Source organism: Phodopus roborovskii, unplaced genomic scaffold (genome assembly GCF_943737965.1).
Source record: "Phodopus roborovskii unplaced genomic scaffold, PHOROB, whole genome shotgun sequence".
Taxonomy (NCBI): Eukaryota; Metazoa; Chordata; class Mammalia; order Rodentia; family Cricetidae; genus Phodopus; species Phodopus roborovskii.
Window position 1 is genome coordinate 643430 of NW_026126434.1, and position 26836 is coordinate 670265.

At 41.8% G+C, this 26836-nt stretch overlaps 1 protein-coding gene across 4 annotated transcripts in view; it reads right to left on the bottom strand.

Annotated features, from left to right (window-relative positions):
* Nucleotides 1-12038: 12038 nt before the first annotated feature.
* Nucleotides 12039-26836, bottom strand: part of Kcnk2 (potassium two pore domain channel subfamily K member 2) — a 174401-nt gene continuing 159603 nt past the window's right edge. For all 4 annotated transcript variants that reach the window (XM_051186603.1, XM_051186604.1, XM_051186605.1 and 1 more), the window contains exon 7: nucleotides 12039-14185. In XM_051186603.1, the coding sequence (XP_051042560.1) occupies nucleotides 13868-14185 (318 nt within the window). In that variant the 3' untranslated portion in view covers nucleotides 12039-13867. The remainder of the gene's footprint in view (nucleotides 14186-26836) is intronic.

Below are 26836 nucleotides of genomic sequence, written 5' to 3' on the forward strand. Positions count from 1 at the left end.
ATTGGTAAATTCTGGCTTTGGAGTCCTCAGCAGCCTGGACATAACTCAGAACTGTTGCCATCTGCAACTCTTCCTGCTGCTTCTTTAATTTTCTCTTTTCTGGGTATCTAATTTACACTGCAACATGAGGACTCTCCATGGAAACTCCTCTTGCCTTCTATGTTTTAAATCTTGTGATCAACTGAACAGTGTCTTGCAGAGAAATGTGTTGATGTTCTAAACCTCAGTTACCAGAAAACGCTACCTTATCTGGAGATTGGAGATGTAATGAAAATTAAGATAACACCATTAGTTTGGGGTCATAATCCACCATAACTGTTGACCTTATAGTAGGAGGGAAATTTGGAAACAGAGCTGGAAGATGGCTATGTGAAGAGAGAATCAGTTATCAAAGTTCTGACGGAATACCTGAAGCTTCTGGAACTGGAAGAGATGAGAAAAGATCTTTCACGGAGGCTGTGCAGGAATCATGGCGGCCCAGAGTTCCTTTCATTCTACTGTAGTAAAATGCCTTGGCTGAGGTGAACTAAGGGAGAAAGGACTTTGTCATCACGGCAGGGGAGCCAGGTGACAGGGGCTTGTGGCCATTGTTGACATTACGTCCACACTCAGGCAGCAGAAGGGAAGGGACAAATGCATGCTGCTGCTCAGCTCTCTTTCAGCATCTGCATCATCTAAGTGTCCAGCCAGGGCCACTGTGGTCCCACACAGTGGAAGGGCTTTCTCATCTCTATTAACATAACTAAGATAATCCCTCACAGCCATGCCCAGCGGCCCGCCCTTCTCCCAAGTGATTCTAGATTCTGTCAAGTTAACAATTGACACCTACCACCACTGTGGCCCTGCCACCTTGATTCAGACATGAAGATTTCAGAATATGAGCAAGAACTTGCTTGAAGCCAATCATCTTGTGGTGCTTTGGGGGGGGGGTCTGTGATGGTAATTAAAGTATTGCACCTGCGTAAGTCAAGAGACTTACCTACCCACCTGTTTTCTTCACTGTGTCTTGGTGAACACAGACAGTGACATATCTAGTTTAGAGAAACACTGAGTGACATGACCTATGAATGTCGAGGAAAAGGGGGGGGAGGAATCAAGAAGATTCAAACAAGGCTTGTTTTCTCCTGATGTCAAAATGACATGGTCATTACTGATTGTGTCACACCCACTGTCTCTTCCATGCAGTCTTCTGTGAGCCTTAAGATCAATGAGGCCTTCCTCTGTCAGGGTCTTTGCGATTCTATGGGCTGACACATATTGCTGGTAATCTGTGCCCTTATTGTTTGTCTCTGCATGAAATTCCACTTAAAAATTGGTAACTGCTATTTCAAAACTGATAGTAAATCCTTTATTATTTCTGATATTATATTCTGATAGATATCTTATTATTTTTGATTATGTATAAGATGACAAGGAGTCATGTATGTGTGATTACAGGTGCCCATGGAGTCCAGAAAAGAACACTGGACCCCTTGGGGGCAGGAGTTGCTAGTGCTTGTGGTCCCTTAAAGGGGGTGTTGAGTACAGAACTTGGGTCTTCCACAAGAGCAGCAAACATTCTTTTTTTATTCTTTTCTTTTTATGGAAGAAAGAATTTATTAAGGCTTATTTACAGGTTCAGAGGGTTAGAGTTCATCACCATCATGTTGGCAGAAGGCAGGAAGGCATGGCACTTGAGCAGTGGCTCTGACCCCCACACAAGAGGCAGAAAGAAAATAAAAAAGAAAGAGTATGAGACTGGGCCTGACATAGGCTTGTGACACCTCAAAGCCCACCTCAGTGTCACTCCTGCTAAAAATTCCTCAACAGTTCCACCAGCTGAGCACCAAGCACTCAGATGTGCAAGCCTGTGGAGGCCATGCCCACTCAAACAACCAAAGAGTCATTATTTCCTTTCCAGGGAGGATAAAACAAGTTTGCAAAGGAAAACAAGTCAACAGCCATCTTTGCTTAGTCCCGTGTCTTCTGTGGGAAGAGCAGCAAACATTCTTAAATGCTGAGCCATCTCTCTAGTCCAATATCATATGTTTTAAATACCATCTATCTTTGAACTTAGTGCTCTGTCCCTCCAATAAAATGACATCTTCATTTTGTTTCTCAAATAAATAAGGATGAGGGATTTGGGGAATAACAAGTCATGAGTTAACTCACAATTCTTTGATGTGACATGGTCTGTATGACTCATTGGATTATCCAGTAGAAATTTATAGTCTTTAAAATAATGTATAGTGTCTGGGAAAAAGGCTTAGTAGTAGAATGTGTGCTATGCATTAGCCTCTGAACTCAAACAGTATAAAATATAAAAAAAGAGAAAAAGGAATATTAAAAGGTTAAGTTTTATACACACACACACACACACACAAACACACACACACACACACACACACACACAAACCACGCACCGAATTGATACTTCTGTCTTCTACAATGCAATAACATAGTTTTTATTTAGCTATCCATAGTCCCCCATACCTTTGTTAATTATTCAGAGCAAACATGTGAAATACATTTCAAGAATTTCCACCCTGTGCCCTTGAAGTAGAGGTTGCTCTTTACAAATATGAGCCTTTCTTTTCTGTCACCCCCACTGTGCCCTAATCAAGCCAGCAAGCCCATCCAATCAGGGCTCAGCCAGTTGTCCTTATTCTTTCTGAATTATATGCTCACCTAGAAATGGAAGAATGGTATCAGCTAGTTGGATTTAAAAAGATTTGTCATAATTTAAGCTGCAGGTGTGTCACAGTCTCTCCCCGTTTGCATAGGACCATGAATAGTCTTCTTTTTCATATTAAAAAATAGGATTATAGGTGTTAAAAATAGTATTCCTCTGCAAACATACTTCCTGGTAACAAAACAACAAGGTAGTTAATCTAGGTATGTTTTGAGTATTTAGCATCATGGAACATACCTTATTTATGAGGAACAAATATATTGTATTTGTCTTAAAACAAGATTTGCATTTTTAAAGGATGGAGGAGGGTTATGAGTTATCTGAATATTGACATATAAAAATAATTTTCTTTGTGTCAAAATCTAAAATCAAATGTGGGTTTTCTTGGATATGGGAAAAGCCCTAAGTACCGCTTTATACAGTGCAATTATTTAACAGTTTCCATATAATGTCATCTTCTCCCCACTTTGAATATAGATCTAACTAGATCTCATGGTTCACTTTTAGTAAATACATCTTAAGTGAAATTGGCTATGTGTGATAACAGATATAAATCACAGATAGCCCTGTGGCTCCCTGTTTGCTCTCTTTCTCAGATCATTGCCATGCCATGAAGCTCCTCAGACATGTGAAGAGATAAATTCACTTAGGCCTCCTTTCCACAGCCACATGGAACATCATCTTTGGGGCTGAGACTCATACTCAGTCAAGCCAAGAGCTTTACCACAAACTATTAGGTCTCAGAGTTACACCACTCAGCCAAGTCTCATGATCCCCTGAAGGTCTGTTTTAAGTTAACTTCACCTAGGGGTAAATTAACTGGCACTCTTCATGCTGTTAGCTTGACCAATGGGAAATGCTCTACATAAAAATTGCCCCCACAGTCTTATGCATGTGAACACTTGGTTCCTGCATAGTGGTTCTGTTTGTAGAGGTTATGGGACCTTTAGGGGGTGGAGCCTTGCAGGAATAACATCACAGGGGGTGGGGCCTTGAGAATTCATAGCCTTACACCACTTCCAGTTCATGCTCTTCTGCTCTGTCTGTGTCTCTCAACTTCCTGCCCTGAATGAACACTTGCCGCTGTGCCTCCCATGTCATTAAGGTCTCTCCATCTGGGACTGCATGCCGAAATAAATTCTTCCTTTGGTAAGTTCCCTTGGTCATGGTGTTTCATTGCAGCAGTGAACTGTAACCCACTGAATTATTTATGGCATTTAAGAAGTAATTTACTTTAAAAAATGAAATCATAAAACATCCTGAAGGTGATGATTCATTAAACACCCTTGGGGAAAACTGGCATGAAGCTTTGGCACTTTTTAGTCATCAGTGAAAGCATGGATCTGTCCCTGCTGAACAGTTCCAAAGTGGTTGCTGTTCCTTAAGGCCCTCCTGGGCAATGTGGGTGCCTTGGTAAAAACCCGCCCACACCCTGAGCCTTTGTGTAGTCAGTCCTTTGCAGTGTGCAGAGGCGATGACTGCATCAAACTGACAGCGCATATCATCAGATTCTGGTGAAATAAATATCTCTCTGCTAAGACGACTTCATCAAAATCATTCATGAAAATGAGTGCCCCTTATTGTAATGTTGATCATGTTCCGTAGCTCGGCTGTAAAAGCGATGGCTGTAATATTTCAGATTCTCCACAACCCAGCTCTATCATGGGGAAAAGCATCCATAAATTAATAGGAAATGGGTTCTCTCTCTCTTTGCTGAAACTTCAAGTGGAGGCCTCATTTTGCTGAAGGAAATTGCTACTTGAATTTGGATGCATCGGAGACTTTTTCAAGGACATTCCGCCACTGCAGCTGACTTCCTGAGAGAACCACATGGGGAAAAGCTCAGAGAACATTTACAAAACCAGCAGGTATATGGGGCTTTGGGGATGTGTATTCCTAGGACACTCACCTCTCAGATTCACAACCAACTAACAGCTAGTTAGTTGTTCATAGGACACAGCCTCTGAAATTCACAACTAACAACCCCATGACAAGAAGAGAGTATGCCACACTGTCTGACCACTTCTCCTGGTTATTAAAGTTGCCCATGGCAAGGCATGGTGACTTGAAGGAGGGTCTCATTCCACTGGTTCCAAAGCCATAGCCCTGCTCCAGAGGACTCTGGGGTAGCGCTTTTAGGCCAACTCTAAGGGAGCCACAGGCAGCTGAGACAATATCCCTTGTGTAGCTGTTTCCCTCTCCTGGTTCATTGAGTCTTGCCTGTGAACCAAAGCTCAAGCAATAGTCAGTGTGTTTTTAAGGATCTCTCAACCATTTTTACAGAATTAGGTATTCATTATTTCTTTCCCCAGAGCATGCAATTTCCTTGTTGTGTCACTGAAGAAGTCCTTACTACAGAATACACATTTGATTTTTGTCCCACTGAAAACATTCGGCAACATCTGGAATCATTTTTGCTTTTGGCAATTGGAAGTACTTATAGGTAGTTAGTAGGCAGGAGCCTCTGATGGTGCCAAATACCCTACAAGGTACAAGAGAACACCCAGGCTTAGTTAAATGCCAATTTCCAGTGGTCTGCCTTTAGCTGTCTATCACTCTTCCTCCAACCACAGGAAACTTGTTTCTGAGTGAGCATTTTACCCAGAGTTCTTCACTTCCCAACTACCTCTGAAATGTGTAAGCTAAGGAGAAACTTAAATCATGGAAAAACCACACTGACTGTGTCTTAACTTGACTGACCTCAAGGACGATGAAGAAACTGAGTACCTCTCATCCTTGCACTCAGCCTAGAAAGCTGATCAACCTGGTTTCAATTTATTGTAGTGAGTCTCTGTATTTTGTTCAAATATCAAGGAAAATCACTACGTAACTTCTACTCTTTGTTCTTCTATTCCCCCCCCACACACACATATGCACTATGTATGAACACTTAGGGGGGCACCACACACACACACACACACACACACACACACACACACCATGAATGAATGAATATCTAGAGAGCCCTTTCTACCTCCACACCTAGATTGCTTTTCAACAGCGTAGAGCTGGAAGATGGAGGGGGGGTGCTTCTCTAATGACAGGTGCAAAATTTTCTTCCTAGAAACACTTATAAGACACAAATATATTACACTCTTCCCCATGTCTTGTTGGAAAGGGAGTGAGCAAAGCGCTTGTGGCTAGGAAGACGCAGTGGGAACTACATTTTCTCAACTTAGTGGACAGAAGATACACTTGTGAACTCACAGCCATTATGTTGCCTGAACAGGATCAAGGCAGTCAACATTTGAATCCCTACCTCAGGAGCAAACCACAAACAAACCCATTTCATTTATTATATTTAGGGTTTTATTCAAACAGAGTAGATCCTAGTAGACCATTCATGCTCCAACAAATTGGACTAAGTGGGTTATTTTTTTTTTTAATGAGGATATGAAGTTAGGAGTGGGAGGAAGGTGAAAAGGGAGGAGATGGAGGGGTGTGGGGGAATGTGATCAAAATATTGTGTATGCTTGCATGATAGTCTCAAAGAACAAAACTGTGTTATTATTTTAAAATATTTAAAATCAGCTGGGCGTTGGTGGCACAGGCCTTTAGTCCCAGCACTCAGGAGGCAGAGGCAGGCAGATCTCTGTGAGTTAGAGTCCAGCCTGGTCTACAGAGCAAGTTCCAGGACAGTCTCCAAAGCAATACAGAGAAACCCTGTCTCAAGAAACCAAGTGTGTGTGTGTGTGTGTGTGTGTGTGTGTGTGTGTGTGTGTGTGTATTTAAAATCCATCAAATAATTAAAAACCAACAACTATGGAAAGTCTGACCTTTACAAAGGCAAAGACCATGAAAATGTGTGCTTGAACCTTATTGACAAATAAGAAGATATGGCTCCACTCAGCTTAAAGGTGTCGTATACATAACATGCACATAAATACTTTAATATAACCCACTGAAATACTTTTCAAGGGTTACTGTGGGTAGTTCCCAGCCATGACTGTTACCTGCATGAGGCCTACTTATGCCTGTGTGCCTGGGACACTGTCTTCTATCTGGCTTCCTTCTTAGGATCTGGATACACTTTCTCACCAGTGCCAGTGAGCTCTAAGCCATTGATAAATATTTCCTTTTGGCTGCTCTGAAACTGAGAGCTATATCAGAGTCATCAGTTTCCTATTTAAAAAGTGAGGACTCAGGCAAATGTGAGGTTTATGGACGTGCACCAGGAGAAAGGGCATAAGAAAAGAAGGGGCGGAGAAGGCTATAGTGAAGGATGTGGTCTAGTGGAATATACCCATGTGAAGGCAAAAATCTCTGCCTTTCATTAGCCTTATGTCAGTTATTGTCTTTGGAGCATCCACTGTGGTGAGACTGGAGCTTGATACTTTCTCATAAAGGCAGTTTCCCATTTGCAGATCTGTGCTAGGGGTGGATCTGATTGTCCCCATGTGTCACTCAGAGCAGCCAGTGCCTGGGCTGGTGGTACATCCATGGCAATTTTGCTCAAGAAGCAACAGAGTCTACACTGCTGGGACTTTGCCATTGCTAGTTTTCTAGTTCTAATGCACTGAGTTCATTGTACTTCCATCTTTCAAAGAGGAAAAGATGTCCTGGGAGAGAGGAAGAGAGAGAGAGAAGAGAGTTTGTGTATGTGTTAATATTAGCAGCACCAAATGCAGTAGACAGGGCCAATGAAACTCTCATTCTCTTTCTCTCTCTCGCTCTCTCTCTCTCTCTCTCTCTCACACACACACACACACACACACATACACGAGGAACCAATATACACATACATGCATGCACACACTTTGCTGCTCAGAATTGCTGACAATGAAGACCCTTCACAGTAACACATACCACCAAGACAGACCATTCACGATGCTTGGTTAAGAGTTGAACATGTTCCATATTTTCCCACTAACCCTATGAGAGGGTTTTAGACTTGCTATGAAATAGACCTATACCTGAGCCACACATATCACTCCATGGTGGGTTCATATTTAGAAAGTTTGTTCTGATTAATTGTTTCACTATTACTACATTTAACTATTTATGTAGTGTATGTGTGGGTATGTACTTGTCACAGAATGTTACAGAGGGGAAGACAGCAGATACTGGTTCTCTCCTATTACCACATGTCCTGGGGATTGAACAATTAGACTGTCAGGCTTGGCTGTAAGCAGTCTTACCTGTTGAGCTATATCCCCAGCCCTTTTCAAAATAAATCATCTGTCTGTCTATATGTTCCAGTAATTAAATCCAGGGTCTGTGTGTGCCAGGCAAGAACTTTACTACTGAACCAAACTCCCAACTCCTCATTCCTATTTTTTTAAACCGTTAGCTCTATTGGCTTCAAGTATTCACTATTAACATGTAGAACTTCTAACATCGGCAACTGACACATCCATTCTTCGTGCTATCCCTGATCTGGACTCACGTGAGTACTTCAGCTGCCTGTGAGTGTTTGGATGTGAAATGCCCTCGACTGGCTCCTGTGTGTTTGAAAACCTAGTCTGCATCTCACAGTTCTGTCTGAGAAGGGTCAGGAGGCAGGGCCCACTGGAGGAAGTGGGTCTTGGGGAGGCTGTAGCCTGGTCCTGCTTCCTGTCTGTGGAGCTGTGAACAAGCAGCCTCTTGCTTCTACTTCCACAGCCCAAAGCTCTTTGTGACCAGCATGCTTTTTCTTCCATGATGATATGTACCCTCTATTGTGAGAAAAAAGAAAGCAAATCCATCTTTTCTCAGTTTCTCCTCTCAGGAATGTGTGTGTGTGTGTGTGTGTGTGTGTGTGTGTGTGTGTGTGTGTGTGGTGTGTATGTGTGTGGTGTGTGTGGGGTGTGGGTGTGATGTGTGTGTATGTGTGGTATGGTGTGTGTGTGTGTGTGTGTGTGTGTGTGTGTGTGGTGTGATGAGTATACACTGGTGAGCACATGCTATGATGAACATGTGGAGGTCACAGGAAAACTTCTGAAAGTCCCTTCTCTGCTGCCACTATGTGGGTTACAGGCTTAGAATTCAGTGATCAGGCAAGCAATTTTACCTAGGAGCCATCCTGTCAGTCCGTTTGCATAGTTAGACTCAGATCTGTCTCTCAGGGCAAGCAATTTTACCTAGGAGCCATCCTGTCAGTCTGTTTGCATAGTTAGACTCAGATCTGTCTCTCAGGGACCAGTGGGAGCTTCTCTGCCTTCCCACCATGCATCTCTCTGTCTTCCAAGTGGTTTTATATCTTTAGTGATTGACACATTGAAGGCTCTTGGTTCAATGCTAATAGGAGAAAAGGCCATGTTTACTTTGTACACATACTGTCACCACAGGGAGATATATGCATTTGGCTAACCTGCTTGGAGACCTTGGTAATGCCAGAATCAGCTTTGTTTATATGTGAGCAAACTCCTACCTGACAAGAAGCAAGGTGGCTTAATCAGATGCATGGATAGAATCTTCATGCAACATTGTCCCAAATATGAAACACTTGGTTACTGATTATATTTTAATCTGGGCCAGGAAATGTCACTGATGCTTGTTTAAAAATGTTTAATAAACTCCAGAAACATAAGTCTAATGTTAATATGATTTGAAGGTCTAATTTGTTGTTGAAACAAAGTAGACAGTACAAACTGATTGACATATTATTGTCTCTTCATGTATAATGCAAAAGGGAAACATCACCTACAATGTGAGCCATGTACCCCATGAGAAATACTCTGAGTTCATTTAAAAAATCACATTTTGAAAGTAACTAATAGTCCATATTGGAAATAGCCCAAACGTGCCAAATACTGGATTCTCTTCCAGATGGCTTATACAGTTATTTAAACATGAAAAAAAGTGAATTTTGTTTGACAAGGATATTAAGTGTGCATTTAGCTAATGCCAATAATAGACATTCACTTATTAGTATTAGAAACTATGTTCAGAGGCTAATATCTAGACAGACTTACAGAATTAAATAATTGAAAAGTTGTGACAGTAGGCACCAGGGATCAAAAGTAGGAACTGACAATAATAAAGCTCTTATTGATAGGAATAAACATGCAGTAACAGGCAAATGGCAAGCCTTTAAGTTGAGCTGGGACTTACAGACATCAGCTGGATTTGAACATTGTGTGCTTAAGATCCCCATCTTTCAGGGTGGGACAGTTGTGGGTTTTGTGGAGATCGATTATAAAAGAGACAGAAGTGTTTGATCTGGGTTGTGGGTGACAGGAAGATGAGCCTTATGACAACTCCCATTGTAAAGTAGCAAAGGGTGTCCTCTTCCAAAGTTCCCACAAGGTAGACAGATAGTGCCATACTACACTGGATGTGATGTCCGAGAACATTCCAGGCAGTAATGCCATTATAAACAATATTTAAGTGAACACATGCTAGCACAAAACAATATTAATAATTTGGGGACTCAAATAGACATCTTCATATAACCCCCACAAACTCATACTCCTACTTTAATAAGAAATGAAAACCATAAATGTAGTATGAATTTTATGAAAACAGCAAAAATTTAAAGAAATATGAAAAATAAAACCAAAAACTGAACAATGCATAGCTAGCTCAAGCCTCCAGAGTATCTAGATTTGTGTTTGGACATTTCATCTAAAACTTCCTGAGATCTCTTTAAACATCTGACTTCAAGAATTAAATCATTCTATTGACTGATATGTGACCCAGAATTTGGTGGGATTTTATCTCTTTTTATCCCATCTGTTTCTTAGAATTTGAGAAAGGTGCAAAGTCATATACTTCACCCCTCACCTTTTTTTTCAGAGGCTGAGGAACATATTTGAGTCTCTCTGAGCTTCAGAAATTTCATATTTTATTGCATTAAAAGAGAGAAGCATAAGAAAGCACACATAGCATAAACTATGGAGCAATGACTAAAAGTTTACAAAGGAATCACTTTCTAATTTAGTAGCTGAAGCCTTAGACGAAGAGCATTGCTCCTGCCACCTAGGTCTGAGAATAAGAACCTGGGAATTTCTGACATTTACTTCAGTACTAAATTGCTTTTTCCAAATATCCTCCAAGATAGAACTCATGCTCTTATTACTGATCCAAAAGAAAACCACCTTGCAAGAAAATAAATCTTAATCAGTATTCTTCATAGAAGAAGTTAAATAAAAAAAAAATAAAATAAAATCAAAGCTTGGGTAAGATAAAAGCAATCTCAATTGGTGTAATACTCAAGCCATGGTAAAATCTCCCCAGTCTAGAGGTGATTTCACATACGTGCTTCTTTTACACTGTTATAAACACCCTCACCAAAAGCAATGTAAGAGAGAAAAGGTTTGCTTGGCTTAAAGTCCCCGAGTGGTAGGAAGACCTGGCAACAAGTGGGGGGAGGCATGACAGCAGACACAGGAAGCTAACTGGCCACATTCCATTCCCACTCAGTAAATAGAGCAAGAAAGAAGTGAGCCCAGACTAGAAAACCCCAAAGTCCATCCTCTGTGATCAGTGATGTACCTCAACCTCTTAAAGGTCCCACACACAGCCTTCGCAAGCAGCATCACCATTTGAGGAGCCAGGGTTCACAACATGCATCTTTGGGGGCATTTTGTATTCAGACCACAGGTTTCAGACCAGTTTTTAGATATGTACACAGAATGAATTAGTACATATGTGCATGGTGTTGCACATCTGTAACTTGCCAAGACAACCTAGTGTAACCCCCACAAGAAGACAGAAAGGGAGTTGTGGCTATGGTTCCATGGTAGAGCACTTAACCAGCATGCTCAAGGCCCTAGACTTAATCCCCAGTACTGCAAAAAGGAAAAAAATATGGGGGGGAATGGTAAGTAGTCAATATTTGGGGATGAAGTCTAGACAATTGATTGGTAGCTGCCTTTCTTAAGTTTTAATTCTACCTAGATATTTATTATTTTCTACAAACAGTAGTTGCTTGTCTGTGCTCATTTTCCAGACTAAGTATCAAGACAAGTTCTAACAATGATAAAACAACTTAAGCATGCAGACAAAACATAGTAGAAATAATCTGGAATTAAATGACCCTACAAGCATCATCTTCTGAAAACTGCTGTCATTTGTTCTGGGCCAACACCCTCCAAAGATGAGCATGTATGTATTTAAGAGGGCAGTGTGAAGCATCATGAATACTTACAGAGGAACAGACATGGTAGCATATGACTATAGCTCCAGTACTCTGAGGGGAAAATGGAGGACTCACATATTGGGAATGGCCTGGGCTATTCTGTCCTAAAAACCAAGTAAACATCAGCGCTGTAGTCCTTTGTCTACTGTGTGTGCAAGGCCCTAGGTTCAATCACCAATAAGACCGACCCAAGCCATTTCTTGGCTACTGTGAATGAAGAAATGTCAATGACTCAGCTGGAAAACCGATACCCCTCAGTTCCTTTAGGCGTGGATTAGACTGAAGTTCTCACAGCAGACAGGAAACTCTGGCTTTAATTACAAACTTTATTTGTCCACCTGGTTCACAGTTTTTACGTGGCACATCCCACCATATATATCAGCTTTCAGAACGGTTACTGAAGGAATGGGTGGTGTAGCTTTCTTTGTAAAGGAGCCTGACTTGCTAAAATTTTGGTTAGAACTTTCATGGGTTTATAAAAGTACTCTCTGCAAGCTAACTGGATATTTACATTTTAGCTTAAATGCAAATTTTGGAAAATATGAATCTTTTAGATTATTTTTTAAGATCCTGGGTTTATTTCTTAAGACTTTAATCTGAATGCCACTTGTTCACAAATGCCCATCCCTCCCCCAAAAGGAAAAGAAATCAGTTTTGCAATTACATGTAGAGGAATCATTTTCCTTCTGCACTTTAAAAATTATATATACAGTATACAGTAGATGTAAGTATGAAAATAAAGGGAAGTGTAGTAGTTTACAAGATGCAGGTATTGAAATTTTTTTTCTGAATCTTGAAACATCCAAAAGAATTATAGGATATACATTTAAATTAAATGGATTATTAGCCTTTCTCTTATCTCAAAAAAAATAATAATAACTCTGGAGATGTAAATTGTGCTACTCAGCATTTTCTCTACTGGTAGAGATGATGTAGGTTGGCAGTCTGCATCATTCCCTGTGCAAAAATCACAGTGGTCCCCAGTCCAGAGTGTGTGCTCACACCCAGTCACCTCTGCAGAGGGACCCTAGATGGCTGGGACTGTACCCCCTTTTCCTGGGCATCACTCTACCCTACAATTTGGCAAGAACCACTCAAGAAAAGAAAGGGTGTTATCCTTCTATACCTCATGGGCTATTCCAAGCTGGCAGTGAGCCATTTATTAGCAAATACCCATCATGGCTTCACTATTTTCTTTCCATAAGAATGAATTCATACCAACTGATCAGTTGAGACAGCTTCCTTCTATTAGATCACTTATATTATAGATATATGTGCTCACTTCTTTTGCCTTTAAAAAATGACTAGTTACTAATAAATGATAAACTCCAAATACTGCCAGGAAAGGGGGGGGCTGTGTAGAAGTAGCCGATGTTACCGGCCTGGTAGTTATTACTCTGTACATATATATAGATGTACCATTGGTACCCCAGTCAAATAAATACTCAGAGGGCCTTCTCTGACCTCCCTTCTCTGCGGTGCCTTGTGACGTCAGAGCTCCTGAGTGTTGCTTCTATGCCCGTGGTTGGCATCTGTTTTTTCCATCAAACTACACATTGCTTCCAGCCAGGTACAGTATGCGAAGGGGAGGGGGAGAATGAGAAACGGCAGAGGTCAGCGTAGGGCAGGGGCAGGGAGGGGAAACCACAAACCCACTAGAGAGGGTCCTATTTCTTCATAAAGTTAAGGCACTGACAGAAAATTTCTTAGGTAAAAGGCTGCATAAGAATTTTTCTTGCCATTTACAAAAAGAAATGTTGTCATCCCTAAGTGGTCCGTATCCAGGCTCAGTTAGGTGAACCCTGAAAAGTCAGGGGCCGATCCCTCCAAGCTACATGACTACCAAAGCATCCTGATTCCTTCAGAGGCCTTATGGCACATTAGGAAAGAGGGGGAGGGGAACAGTCTGGGCATGAAAAGGCATCAGACACTGCCTGTCCATCACTTGCCACTCAGTGGACAGAGTGCCGCCTCAGGACTCCACACTCCCTGGATGTAAGGTGACCAGATGGTGTATCTATTTGCTTTCCCTTTGAACTCAGCATGCACAATGTTTAAATGCTACCGGCAATAGTCACAAAGAGCATAGAGAAGCACTGCCCTATGGCTATACCTCAGACTCTTCCAAAAGAGAGCTACTTCATGTTCTCAATGACAGCTATCTCTTCACCAGCACACGGAGGGGTGAGGCCATTAAGATAGATGCTCTCGGCCTTCAGCAAGGGAGGTAAGACTTCCCTCTCACTGGTCAGATGGTTCACAGACAGGGTCCTCCTACAAGGAGTCAGTTCCTGGCTGTGGTTCCCTGCCAGCTCTGCAGAGAGCTTCCGCTTCACGGACGTGGCACGCTGAAACTTGTCGTAGATCTCCACGCTCAGCCGCCTCCTTGTTTCCTTGAACTCAGCTGTGACGTTGGCTGTCCACTCAGCAGCATGTGCTCTGAACTCTCCTACCTGAAGCATAGAGGCCAAGAAGAGAGAGGAAGCCATTAACACAGGAGCTACATCTCATGTGGTTCTGGTTTCATTTGGGGGGATTTATAAAGAAGTTGTCTGTTCTGACAGTGACTGTGATTAGCAGCCATGCAGACAAAACATGAGTCAAATCACTATAGAAAAAGCTCTAAAATATGAACATAAACCCGAGAAGTAGAATTATATTTCTAAGGCTTTAGACATACTTTTTTTTTTAAATGCAAGAGTCCTGTCATAGAATTATCAAATGCTGAATCAAGTGCATTAGGGAACATGTGGATCCCTAAGGCTTACAGGCCAGCCAGTCTAACCTAGCTTGAGAGCTCTGGGCCAGTGAGACATTGTTTTAAAAACTAATGAATGAATGAATGTAGAAGCCACCTGGGGAACATCTGAGGTTGACCTCTGACCTCTGACCTCTACAGCTATGCATATACATATAAGCTATTCCAAATGTGATAAAAAGGGGAATATCTTAATATCCTCCAAATCTTTGAGGTATTGTCTATTGTTTCCATTGGCCGGTAGCTTCAAGGACCTGGATATAGAAGCAGTGGTACCAAGGAAGAGTCTGGAATATTAGCTCAGATGACTTGGTTGGCATCTGGTAACACTGTTGCTGTTAGCTCAGGATGCACTCAAGGGTTTAGAGCTCTCAAATCCTGCAGGACCTTTGTATCCAACCTTGTGTTACCACTTAGGAATCCTCAGTGTCTAAATGAGCAAGAAGATAGTTATTTCTACATTGGGGAGAACAAAGAGATGAACACAAGAATGTCTACTGTGAGATGGGCTTGAGGACCCATAATGATCAAGGCCATTTGACTTGCCTGACTGGCAGTCCCACAGATGTTAACCTGGCAGCATGGTTGAATCTAGGAACATCACCAACCATAAAGACCTCAAAGGTGAACCATTTTCTTCTGATAAACACCTTCCTAAGTTCTAGCACCTACAAACCAAAGGACCCACTCCATAACCTAAGCCACTTACAAGTCTTTGAAAGCTATGCATGCATGTTTGCATCCTAAAATAGAAAAAGGACCAATCTTTGAGGGACTCCACAATTTCCTCCTTAACTAGCTAAGTTTAGGGGTAGGTGCTTCCTAACAGGAAGTTGTTACTGCATTTAGCCTCACCTTCCTTGTGGTACCCAGAACACTATAGCATATGAGGAGCATGGTGAGGCCGTTGTACACAGAAATCACAGCAGTTGTGACTGCCTGCACAAGATCTGCACATGGCCAAGGCAGGCCAAAACCCAGCATGGAGAGGGTCTCATAGGGTTCTGTCCCTATCTGAGGAACAATTAGTAATTGCTGACTGCTTGGGGAATAGGGGGAGGGTCAACTTCCTCCATATATACCTCCCCTCCCCCCCAGATTCTATCCATGCTCAGTAAATGGTCCTATACCCATGTACCTACAAGCAGCACTAAGTGGACTTGGTGTGTTCAAACAAAAGAGCAAATGATATTGGGGGTGAAAAGTGGGGTGGATGGGGGAGGAAACAGTGCATTTGATCAAAACACAATATGTTAATGAATGAATATTAAATAAAATACATTTTAGAAAGCAAGTGACTGTTTGCTGTCTTGGTCTGCCCCTGGTGAGGGAAAAAGCTAAGCTGCAAAGGTGAGAACTCTTTGGTGACACACCATGTTAGATCAAACATATGGTTACCCCACAGCAGCTTAGTGCTCAGAAGCTAAGAGTGCATTTGAGCCTGCAGGTGGGGGCTGTCACACATAGTAGCCTGTCAACTAAGAACAGATGATTAAACTGTACCTTGATTTGGGGAGGGGGAGCTACTTGGGTTTTGCCAGCTTGATAGATAGATGTTAGTCATCTGAGTAGAGGAAGCCTCATTTGAGCCCTCACTAGATTGACAGGCAAGCCTGTAGGGAGTTTCCTTGACTAATGATTGATGTGGAAGTGCCCCGTACTGCTATAGGTTATGCTTCCCCTGGGCAGGTGGTCCTGGGTACTATAAGAAAGCAGGCTGAGCTAGCCATGAGAGCAAGCCAGTAAGCAGCATCCCTCCATGCTCTCTGCTTTGGTTGCCGCCACCAGGTTCCTGCCTTGGCTTCCCTTCATGGTAGACTAAAAGGTGTAAGCCAAGTAAATCCTTTCCTCCCTAATTTTCTTTTGGTCTTGGTGTTTACCACACCAATAGAAAGAAAACTAGGTCAGGGGTGCTCTTGGGCTAGCAAAGCACAGACATTGTCTATGGGCAAGAAACCCAACCACTCAGCTCTGTTTCCCTATGAATCTTACATGCAGTGGTAAATTGCCATCCACTGATCATACTATGCTCCCATTTCTTAACCAGCTATTTCCCTGCCCAGGCTAACTGTGTGTGAAAACACAGTCCACATCATCTTTACATCTAGAGTGTCTGCTGTCTGACACAGTGAAATGTTTTTCATGAATACTCACTATCCTTAGGTTTTGAAATAACACAGGTAACATTACAAGTTGTAAGATTTGGTTTTTCTGCAACTTATACTTAATTTTAAAGACAAATTATAGCTTAAGGATTAAATAACTCCATTAGTAAGGTCTTAGATAAAATAGTTTCTGTTTTCCAATGTGTTAGTTATCTCACTTTACTTCATAGCCAACAATCCTAAAAGAAATTCTTAAAAATATTTGCAACAAGGTCTCAGTACACAGCCCCATTGTGACCTGGGAGTCACTGTCTCCTTCAGCTCCAGGAATTTGGTTGATTACAGGCAAGCCTCCTGGCCAGGCCTGGTGTGAAATCTGAAGTTTATTGTAAAATGAGAGTAATTATTAACAAACTAAAATGATTCCACCTGAATCATTTCCAACATTACTCCTACTGCTTATGATTTTAGAGAGGAATCTGCCTACTCTATTTCACAATTCATAATTAACTAAGAATAAGTTCAACAAGTATTAGTATACCCTTTGATGAGCTTTTCCTAGCAGAAGTTTAATATAAACTTTAATATAAAGAGAAAACAAACTAATCTACATTTTCTGTTTAAATAAGTGTCTGTCCAGGAATGCAAGAATCAGATTTGAAGCTGGGCTGTGGTGGCACATGCCTTTAATTCCAGCACCCTGGAGGCAAAGGCAGGTGGATCACTAGAAGTCTGAGTCCAGTCTGGTCTGCAGAGTGAGTTCCAGGACAGCCACAGCTACACAGAAAACCATGTGTCAAAAAAAACAACCAACCAAACAAAAAGAATCAAGCATCTCAACTTATTTCCATACCCCCCAAAGGTGACTACTCTATTAGAAGACTCCCCTCCCTTTTCTTAGGTAAATCTCTCTCTCTCTCCCTCCTTAAAAATATTTTTTGCTATAAAATTTACACTTTGCTTATTAAAAGTCAACAGTTAATATTTTCATTGGTTAACTTTCTATTATTTCTAGCTAGAATATAAGTTCTCTGTATACCCTCTGAAGGCACCTGACCCTCACCCAGCCCCTTGCTTTAGCAGCCATGATAGGCTGCAGAAAAGACCCAGCAAGATATAGGCCTCTGACTCAGCACATGTTGCTTAGTTTCCCCAGTCTTCTGACCTTGACAGACCTGCCCTGGTCACTAGGAGTTCAGATACCCACCACGTGCCAAGGAACCAATTATATGTTAGTTGTGGGTTTCTGGACTGCTTTACAGTAATAGTGTTGTAACAGTGGCATGCAGAGCATAGCAACTGCTGTGGGAAAGCCTATAGACCATAGCAACCAGTTGACCAATCAACACAGGACACATTGCCCAAGCCCGGAAGTGTACCGATCTTGAGACTGTTGCATAACCCTAGACACTCCCCTTGTTCTATCCAATAAATTCCATGCCTTGTAGTCCCTTTGGGTCCCTCTTGCTCCTGCCCATCATGTGGGAGGGACAGAAGAGCTGTGTTAATGCAGTTAACTTGTTAAATAATAGACTCTATGCTTTTGCGTCGGAAAGGGTTTCTTGGTGATTTTGAGGTTCAGAATTTGGGCACAACACCTTGACACTAAGTACCTGGTGTGTAGCATATGCTCAATAAACGCCTATTGAATGAACAAACAGGGCACTAAAATCACATTCTTTCAACATGACACATTGCTGACAAAAGCTAATGTTGCAAAGCCCACATGCTGCCACCACTGTTTCTTTCTCTATATGCTCATCTTATTTTCTTCCTCTTACATATTTTGTAAAATAAATAAAGTCCTTAGCAAATGAGTTGTTTTTCAAGTGTGTTTCAAACCAGTCTGGGCTTCTTTCCATGTTAGTGCCTACTTGCCCTTTGTGGTTTGTCCGCAGCCTAAAATTTCTTAGTATGGTGGGTGCATCAAGGCTGGGATGTGTCATGTTTCCCATGAGCTCGTGGTTTTGAAGACCTGGTCTCCAGACACTGAAGGTTTGGGAAGGTTGTGAAACCTTAAGAGATGGATCTGGGGTGGTACTTGAGCCTTTGAAGCCTGGTCGTCACTTCCTGCCTGCTCTCTGCTTCCTGAATGCCAATGCAATATGACTAGCTGGCTGATATTTTGCTGCCATGCCTGTCCTGCCATGATTTGTATCCCCTTGAACTGTGGCCCCCAAGTAAATCAACCCTTCCCTTCCTCTTTTCCCTCTTTTCTTCTTGTTTTTTTCCTCTATCCTTCCTTCCCCTTCCCTTTTCTTCCTTTCTTTCCTTCCTTCCTCTTTTTCCTTGCTTGCATCCTCCTCCCCTCTTTCTTTCTTTTCTTCCTTCCTTCCATCTTTTCCTTCCTTCCTTCCTTTCTTCCTTCAGTTGCTTCATCAGGCATTTTGTCACAGATTCCACAGCAAGTTGTGAAGTCACTAATAGGAGGGTGGTGGGTGATGTCTTAGTGATGATAACTGGGTGGCCTTTTCTTCCTTGTGCATCTGGGTACAGTTAGACACAACAGTGAGCCTGTCTGGACCACATCTTTGCAAAATTTTCCCTATTGTTGCTGCAACTGGAAGCACAGAGACAGACTAACTTTCACTTTTTCGGACACAGATTTATTGTTATTATTATTATTGGGAACAAAACCCCAAGTATAAATCCTCACCCTGCCAGTTGGTCACTACAGAGCTGTGTTTCTCAATCTCTCTGCTTTAGTATAATAGTCTCTGTGGGTTGAAGACAATAATAGAATCTCCCCTATACAGTGTTAAAACAATCTAATAAAGAAGGTTTCCTATAAAAGCAACAGAACAATCTAATAAAGGTTTCCTAAAAAAGCAACAGTAAGCACACATACACACTACATAAACATCCAGGATATGACACAATACCAACCAGACCTGGGTTAGTGAGCACAGCTCTCTTTACTGGGTTCTAGTTGAGCATTATTTCAGGGAAAATTCTTCAGAGTACCACTATAACCTATTCTGCATAGCCACACAGAAACTCTGCCTTTCCAGGTCAGAAATAGGACCCAATTACTGGCACCCCACAGAAAGCTAAAAATCCCAGCTCTGTCTTCATTGCAACTTGAAAGTGAAGAGTCCTTGAAGGCCTGGAGAAAGCACAAACCTTTCCTTGGCCTTCACCTGAATTTTCTCAAGAAGCAAATTTTACAAAGTCAGCAGGACCTCCCAGGATGCTGGTGATAGAGGACTCTGTTCCGAGCCAAGAAATCCTCCCTGTGAGCATCAAGCCAAACAGGAAAATGGCAACTGCAAGGAGGCTTTGGCTTGCCTGAGTCCTGAGGCTGCTGGCCTCTCATCTTAGTTGTGCTTGATCTCTGGCATGGGTGTGTGTTTCTGTCTACCTTGGGGAATGGGATTTTCCTAATTTTGTTAGAATCCCCAGTGGTGGACAAACAACCTCTGGAGGGCATCACAGCTTAAGTAAGAACATTCAGAAATAGGCTGGGAAATGGGAGAATGAGTCAGTGTGCAATCGCATCCTGTGTGCCCATAGGTGGCCACTTGGCATCTCTATTGAGCATTAATGTAAAACAAGAGAGACAGCTGCTACACAAGAGAAAACTGAGTGTGGACACATATGTACTCATGTGAGTCTGTGAGTTTCGTTTTATTGTTGTTGTTGTTTTGGGGGGGTTGGTTTTTTTGTTTGTTTGTTTTTGTTTTTTGAGATAGTTTTTCTGTGAAACATTCCTGGTTGTTCTGGAATTCATTCTGTAGACCAGGCTGGCCTGGAAGTCACAGAGATCCACCTGCCTCTGCCTCCCAAGTTCTGGGATTAAAGGTGTGCACCACCACTGCCCGACTGTGTGTGTCTTTAAAATACAAAGGACCCTGTGGTTGATAAATACAATGAAACCAGTGGTGATATAATGCCTAAGAGTATCTTTATTATTTATTAATTCTAAGACTGGAAATCTTATGGAGAAATGCAAAGAATTCACACTAGATGGAAATCCACCCTACAACTAGTGATGCTACTAGTGTGTGGCTCCAATATCCTAAAAGAAACAATGAGTTAACTTGTAAAAACACACCCTTTGGCTCTTCATCAAAACCAACAATAGTGCCATTCTTTCCTAAGCATGTCTGTCTTCACTATTCTTTATGATACTGGACTTAGGAAACATAACTGCTAAGCTTTGAAAATATGGAAGAAAAAAAAATTCCTCAAACAAAAAATTGAAACATGCATATGAAAGAAAAATTATCCCCATTCCTTAAGAAAAAGATTAATTTGTTCCCAGTACTGAAGAAAGAAAAATGGTGACTTTATACAACTGTAGCATAACATACTCATTAACCATCAAATAAAGGGTCCTAAAGTACAGAATCATTTCAACACTGATCAATAATATATCCAAAAAGTGAAGATGCTATGTTAAAAAAAAAAAGACAAAGAAAGGAAGGAAGGATTAAAGAGAGTGAGAGAGAGAAGAAAAGAAAGGAAGGAGAAAAAAGGAGGAAATAAGGAAAATGAGAGGGAAGGAAGGAAGAAAGAAAGCAGGAAGAAAGAGAGAAGAAAAAGAAAGGAAGGAAAAACAAATCTGGGGTAGAGAGATGACTTGGCATTCAGGAGCATTTGTTCTCACAAAGGAGTTAGTTTGCTTCTTAGCACCTATATGGTTGCTCAGACAACCATCTATAATTCCAGTTCTGGAGGATCTGGTGCTCTCTTCTGACCTCTGTGGGCACTGTACTCACATGGTGAACATACATGCATGCAGAGAAAATATACATAGACATAAAATAATTAAAATCTTTTAAAATTTTTCAAAAGAAGTTCCTTATACATCAAATGTATATGAAAAAAATTTGTTGTCTGAAATGTTGATACAATATCCTGGAAAATTAAAATGAATTCTCATGCATTGAATTGGTTTGATTGTTTGATGTTTTAAGAATATCTTATAGCAGCTGAAATAGTACTCCCTCTTTCTTAGACACACAGTGTACATTATTTAGTGATGGAGCTGAAGGCCACACTGGGGTCCTGAACAGTCACCACGGACATTCCTCAGTGTAGGCATTCCCTAAAGAACCTTCTCTTGTGTGCTAACAGTCAGATCAGTGTTTCTCACCACAGATTTTCCTCAGTGTGGGCATTCCCTAAAGAGCCTTCTCCTGTGTGCTAATAGACAGATAGATCATGGCTTCTCAATCTACTTTGTGCCCATTTCATTGCATCTTCCCCTAACTTCCTCCAGACTCTGGTCTTCTCTCTTTCCTTGGATGAGCATGTCTTTCTGTTCATCAGTGGTCATATTTTCTGATAGCTCTTTGATCTATATGTCCAGGTGAGCTCTACTCTGAACACATAGTATCCAATGGACTGATCAGTGGGCATCTCACTCTAGAAGACATAAGTCATCATAAGTTCATGTCTCCCCAGGTGACATTGCTGAAGTTCTCAAGCCACACTTTGGATGTTTGAGGGCCCACACCAACACAGCGCTTGTAGGCACTAAGCTGCTAAGATGTCAGCATCATCTTCTCCTTCCTTGGACTTACTCTCACATCAAAAACACCTGCTGTTCCATTCCTGAAGATCCACTTTCTCCTTCACACCATCCCCCCCGTGCTGTCTCACCTAAACCACCCCATAATCTTCCAGTATCCCCCACCCCACCAAGCACATTCTCCACGCAGCAACCTCGACATTCTGTAACATTCCAACTTTTCCAAGGATCTCATGCAATGGGACTTGTCTACCCCACAAGAGTCAACTCTAACCAGCTGCCCTTGCCAGCTCTACTCCCAGCATCCCTCTGAATATTTCTTTCAGCTTCTGGAAAAGGGCTACACTTGCTCTGCCTCCTAGACTTGCCAATCCCTCAGTCCAGAGAATGTCTGTCTGTCCCTCTGGGATAGTTCCTGCTCATAGGGAACTGAATATTCTCATGAAGCCATTTCCCAATCACCTAGCATATATTCTGATCTCTTTGTTCCTGGGCCACTCTGTACATGCTGTTCTCTCCTCTCAGTGCTCTCAGTCTAACTTGTTATAATTGCTGGTTTAATTTGCTTATCTGGCTTCATGACAGGAGTCAGGTCCAGCTACTGGGTCCTGTTGGACATTCCCAGCTCCCAGATATGGAGAATCCCTCCAGTGTCAGCTGGACAAATCAGGTGAATAAATGGCAAACTAATCAGATTTTTTTTACACACAATCAAGTCAAAGGGCATCTGTTTCCTCAATCTGATAAAAACATCTTGTTCCTCTCTGCCCACAGAGGCAGCCTGTGAGAAGCACTCATGCTTAGTCAGCTCTGCAGAGTTAAGGTCCAGCATGTGTTTCCTCAAACCTGCTAAGTTTCTAGTCATGGAGCTGTAGGAGAATCACCAAGCCTTTGAGGATTCCTCTAACCAGATTCTCCTTCTGTGTCATCTGCTAACAAGTCCCCTGTCCAATTTCACATCTCCAACTGCTTGGCATGGCAACACCTTGTAAGCAGTCGTAGACTCTGGCCATCCCCATCTGGCCTAGCTAGTAATGGGTCTCGCAGGGCTTTTCCAGAGAGGATTAAGTGGACACAGAAGAACCATTCTGAATGCAGTGCAACTGTCCTATCAGGGGAGAGGGCTTTGGGGACAGACTAAATACAAGGCAAAGGACAAAGCCAGATGAGCTCCAGCATGAAACTCTCTGTGCTTCCTGACTGTGGGAGCACTATGACAAGCTGCCTCACATAGCCCTGCTACTGTGCCTGCCCCACTCTCAAACTGAGATCAAAGAAAAATAGATCACTCCTTAAATTGATTCTTGTCAGGTATTTTGTCACATCAACAAGAAACGTAACTAACACACTGTCCTTATGGGATGCATCCCCTAAAAGTAAAACACAACTTTCACTTTAGAAAACCAAACATCTTCCTTGGCAGCTATAGGCGTTTGCTTAGAATCTGAGGTCTTTGGAGGCAGCAGAACATCACAGCAACAGAGCCCTGTCTGCTTGCCTCTGCAGCAGTGGTCCAAAGCCTAAGTCTCTTCCTTCTTCCAGTTATCCTAGCAATACTAGGAAGGCCCTTAGAATTGCGACATTGTATTTTTTAAAAAAGCACTTGCAATATTGTATCCTTTTCAGGGTAAGTTTCCTAAATCGACTGATTGACAGACTGTTCTGTGAAGGGCAGCTCTATGGCTCTTTTGGGTGTTTACAATTAGAAGTTTTACATGAGGCTTAGTTGTTCATGGAAGTATTTATTACTCCATTGTCTCCCATCATGGATAGGGCAGACTCTTTGAAAGCTGAAGGAATACCCCTCCGTTTCCCTAAACGGGGAAAATTATAAGACAACATCTACCATTGTGCTTGAAAAGTAGTAACTCAGAGAAGTACACTCATTTTCCACCTTGAAGGGAATACTTCAGGAATCATACATATTTCAGAATTAGTGTGAAGCTGCCAGTGGCTGCCAGACACAGACATCCTCCTGTGTGGACACTAGGTCCTCCATTGTGAGGTTGCTATTTACATGATTACTGAGTGACTGCACTGGCACAGCTCAGGGACAAGGAAACCCAGAAACCTGGGGTTCTGTTCATTTGCTCAGTACAACCTAAGTATCAGAACCAATTTTAACAGTACAATATATTCATATCCCGTGACAAAGGCCAGTAAAATAAAGAAACATATTCTGGTCAAGAGTTTCTATAAAAGTCACAAAAAAAGTCATACTCTGAACACAGCAGCAATAAATATATAAGATGTCACTGCTTTCTGAGAATTCTATTGGCTATAGGAACTATTTTCTACTGATGGGGTTAAGTGTTAAATAAAATTGTTTCATAACTAATTATTACCATATATTATAATGAATATCTACTGATGGGGCTAAGTGTTAAATAAAATTGTTTCATAACTAATTATTACCATATATTATAATGAATACAAGCAGAAGTATTAAAAGAATATAAAATGGTAATTGGATTCTAATGATTGGGCACCTGTTAATATTGAGTGTTGGGATTTGTGTTGTTCCTTGGAAGGTATAAAATTTTTGGTGTAGGGCTGTTTTCTTTTCAGTTACCCCTTGGTGCCAATATCTGTCAGATGAAATATACTGGAAAGCTAACTTCAAACAACGCTGGAAGAAGAATCCTCAGATGCTTTTCATTTGCCCAGTACAGCTGATGCTCCAGGACTGGATGCAGACATCCCTGGGCATCTACATGAACAGGATGTCAAGGCACAAAACCATGGCTTGGTGGGATCTTCAATTTTTCATGTTATAAAGCAAAAAGAGAAAAAAAAATAAACCTGAATCTGAGTTCAGACTCCTGAACTATAACTCAACCTTGTTTACTTACTAATGTACAATCTCCTGCCTTTTGCTCTGTGCCATGAGACAAGGCTTTATCTGGTTTTTGTGGCTGTCTAAATGAATGCAATTAATGATGTCTCTTCTCTCCTCCCCCTAGTCTTCACCGGAAGGCAGAAAGCCCAAAATGGTTTTGGAGAATGTTCCAGTCTTGGAAATGATTTTCAAATTAAATATCAAAAAGTAAGGTCTTTTTAGGTGCCTGTATGAAGAGATCATTTTCTTCTATACAGCTCTAGGAAATATCAGCTACATACTTCCTCAAGAAAGGAGAACCCTCCTCTGAGAGGTAGAAAGTCAAGTGCATTTCTGAGAGGCAGTACCCCTATACTTTCTCTGCCTTCTAATCTAATTATATTAGCCACATTCCTATGAGAAGAAAATTTCCTGTCCTGCATTTTACTTCTTCTTCCTCTCTTCCCCATTGCTTAGCTGAGACTTGCTCATGGGAAGCAATTGTTCTAACATAGCTACACCACTCATTTTTAGTAAGAGACTCACTTCCAGGATAAAATTAATGGAAAAATGTCTTCCCCACAAAGCAACAGTCATGATCTTCCGACCACTGTTGGATCTCAACCCAGGTTGCTTCACATAAACCTCCAGTATTAAACAGAGCTGTCTCACGAATCCTGTTTTGACACAATTTTGTTACTAGTCACCAAGAAACTGGGCATCACTTCATTTTAACCATGCTGGCTATAATAATGAGAAATTCATCAAATTTAGAATAATTCCAAATAAAATTGTTTACTCACCTTGATCAAATAACAAACAGTTGAGTAAATTGGAGCCAATGTCACATTATATTTTCATGGCTACCTTAATTATGTCACTCAACCTCAAAACATTCCAAACCTCTGCCTCACCCCAACCACATCATCGGAGGCCCTGTGCTTCCTCTTGGAATTCTCTGCTTTGGTGTGCCACCCATGCAACACACTGCCCCTGCCATCTGCCACCTTCCAGATTCTATGATCTTTTGGGTTCTAGTCATGAAGAGAAGAAACCCAAGTTTGGCAATATTCTAAACAGACTCTCTCCAAAAAAATGAGTACCCCAATTACAGCACGTCCATCATCTGCAGCTGCCTCAGATGGACTCTTGTGTTTGGAGACATGGCGAGCATCTAAGGCAGCTTGGGACCAGAGAGCAGTCATACTTTCTTTCCCACAAAGTCCCTTCAATGACTTGTTCCACTGACTTGCTGCCTTCCCATGCTCACTCCCTGCACAAAGTCATTTCCTTTCTTCCTTCCTTCCTTCCCTCCCTCCTCTTTTCATCCTTCCTTCTTACTTCCTTTTCTCCATCCATTCCCCCTCCTGTCTCTTTCTTTCTTTTCTTTTCTTTCCTTTCTTTTCCCTTCCTTCCTTCCATCTGTCCTTTCTTTTTTTCTTGTCTTTATAATGTTTCTCTAGTAGTCTTTTCCCTATACAGCTTACCCGGCCTAATCTGTTTTTTCCTTCACTTCCCAAATGATCTTTTTGAGTAGCAACCAGTATGTCGGGTCAGCCAGTTCCTCTCCAAGACTCTAAGCTGATGAGCAGTTTCTCCCTGTAAGCCTGAAGTCTGTTCAGGTACCAGCACCCAGTTCAAACACTAGGCAATACTTGTGGGTGTTAGCCCTGTTTCTGGGGCTCTATCCCCTGTTGCTGGCGTAGGCTCAGTAACACAGAACCTCTTCCCTATGGCAGGTCCTCAAAGCCCAACACTTAGGACTTGGTAGAAACATGAAGGAACCATCATCAGGAGCAGAGTCAAGCGGGTCTTCCTAGGCCTTGACCAGAAATCTTCCTGTTCCCTTAGATGGTGAGATCATAGTGATGGGCTTTTCCTGGCACTCATCTGTTCAAAGACCTTACTTAATGCATCCAGGAAAGTTAAGTAATAAAAGCAGCCAGC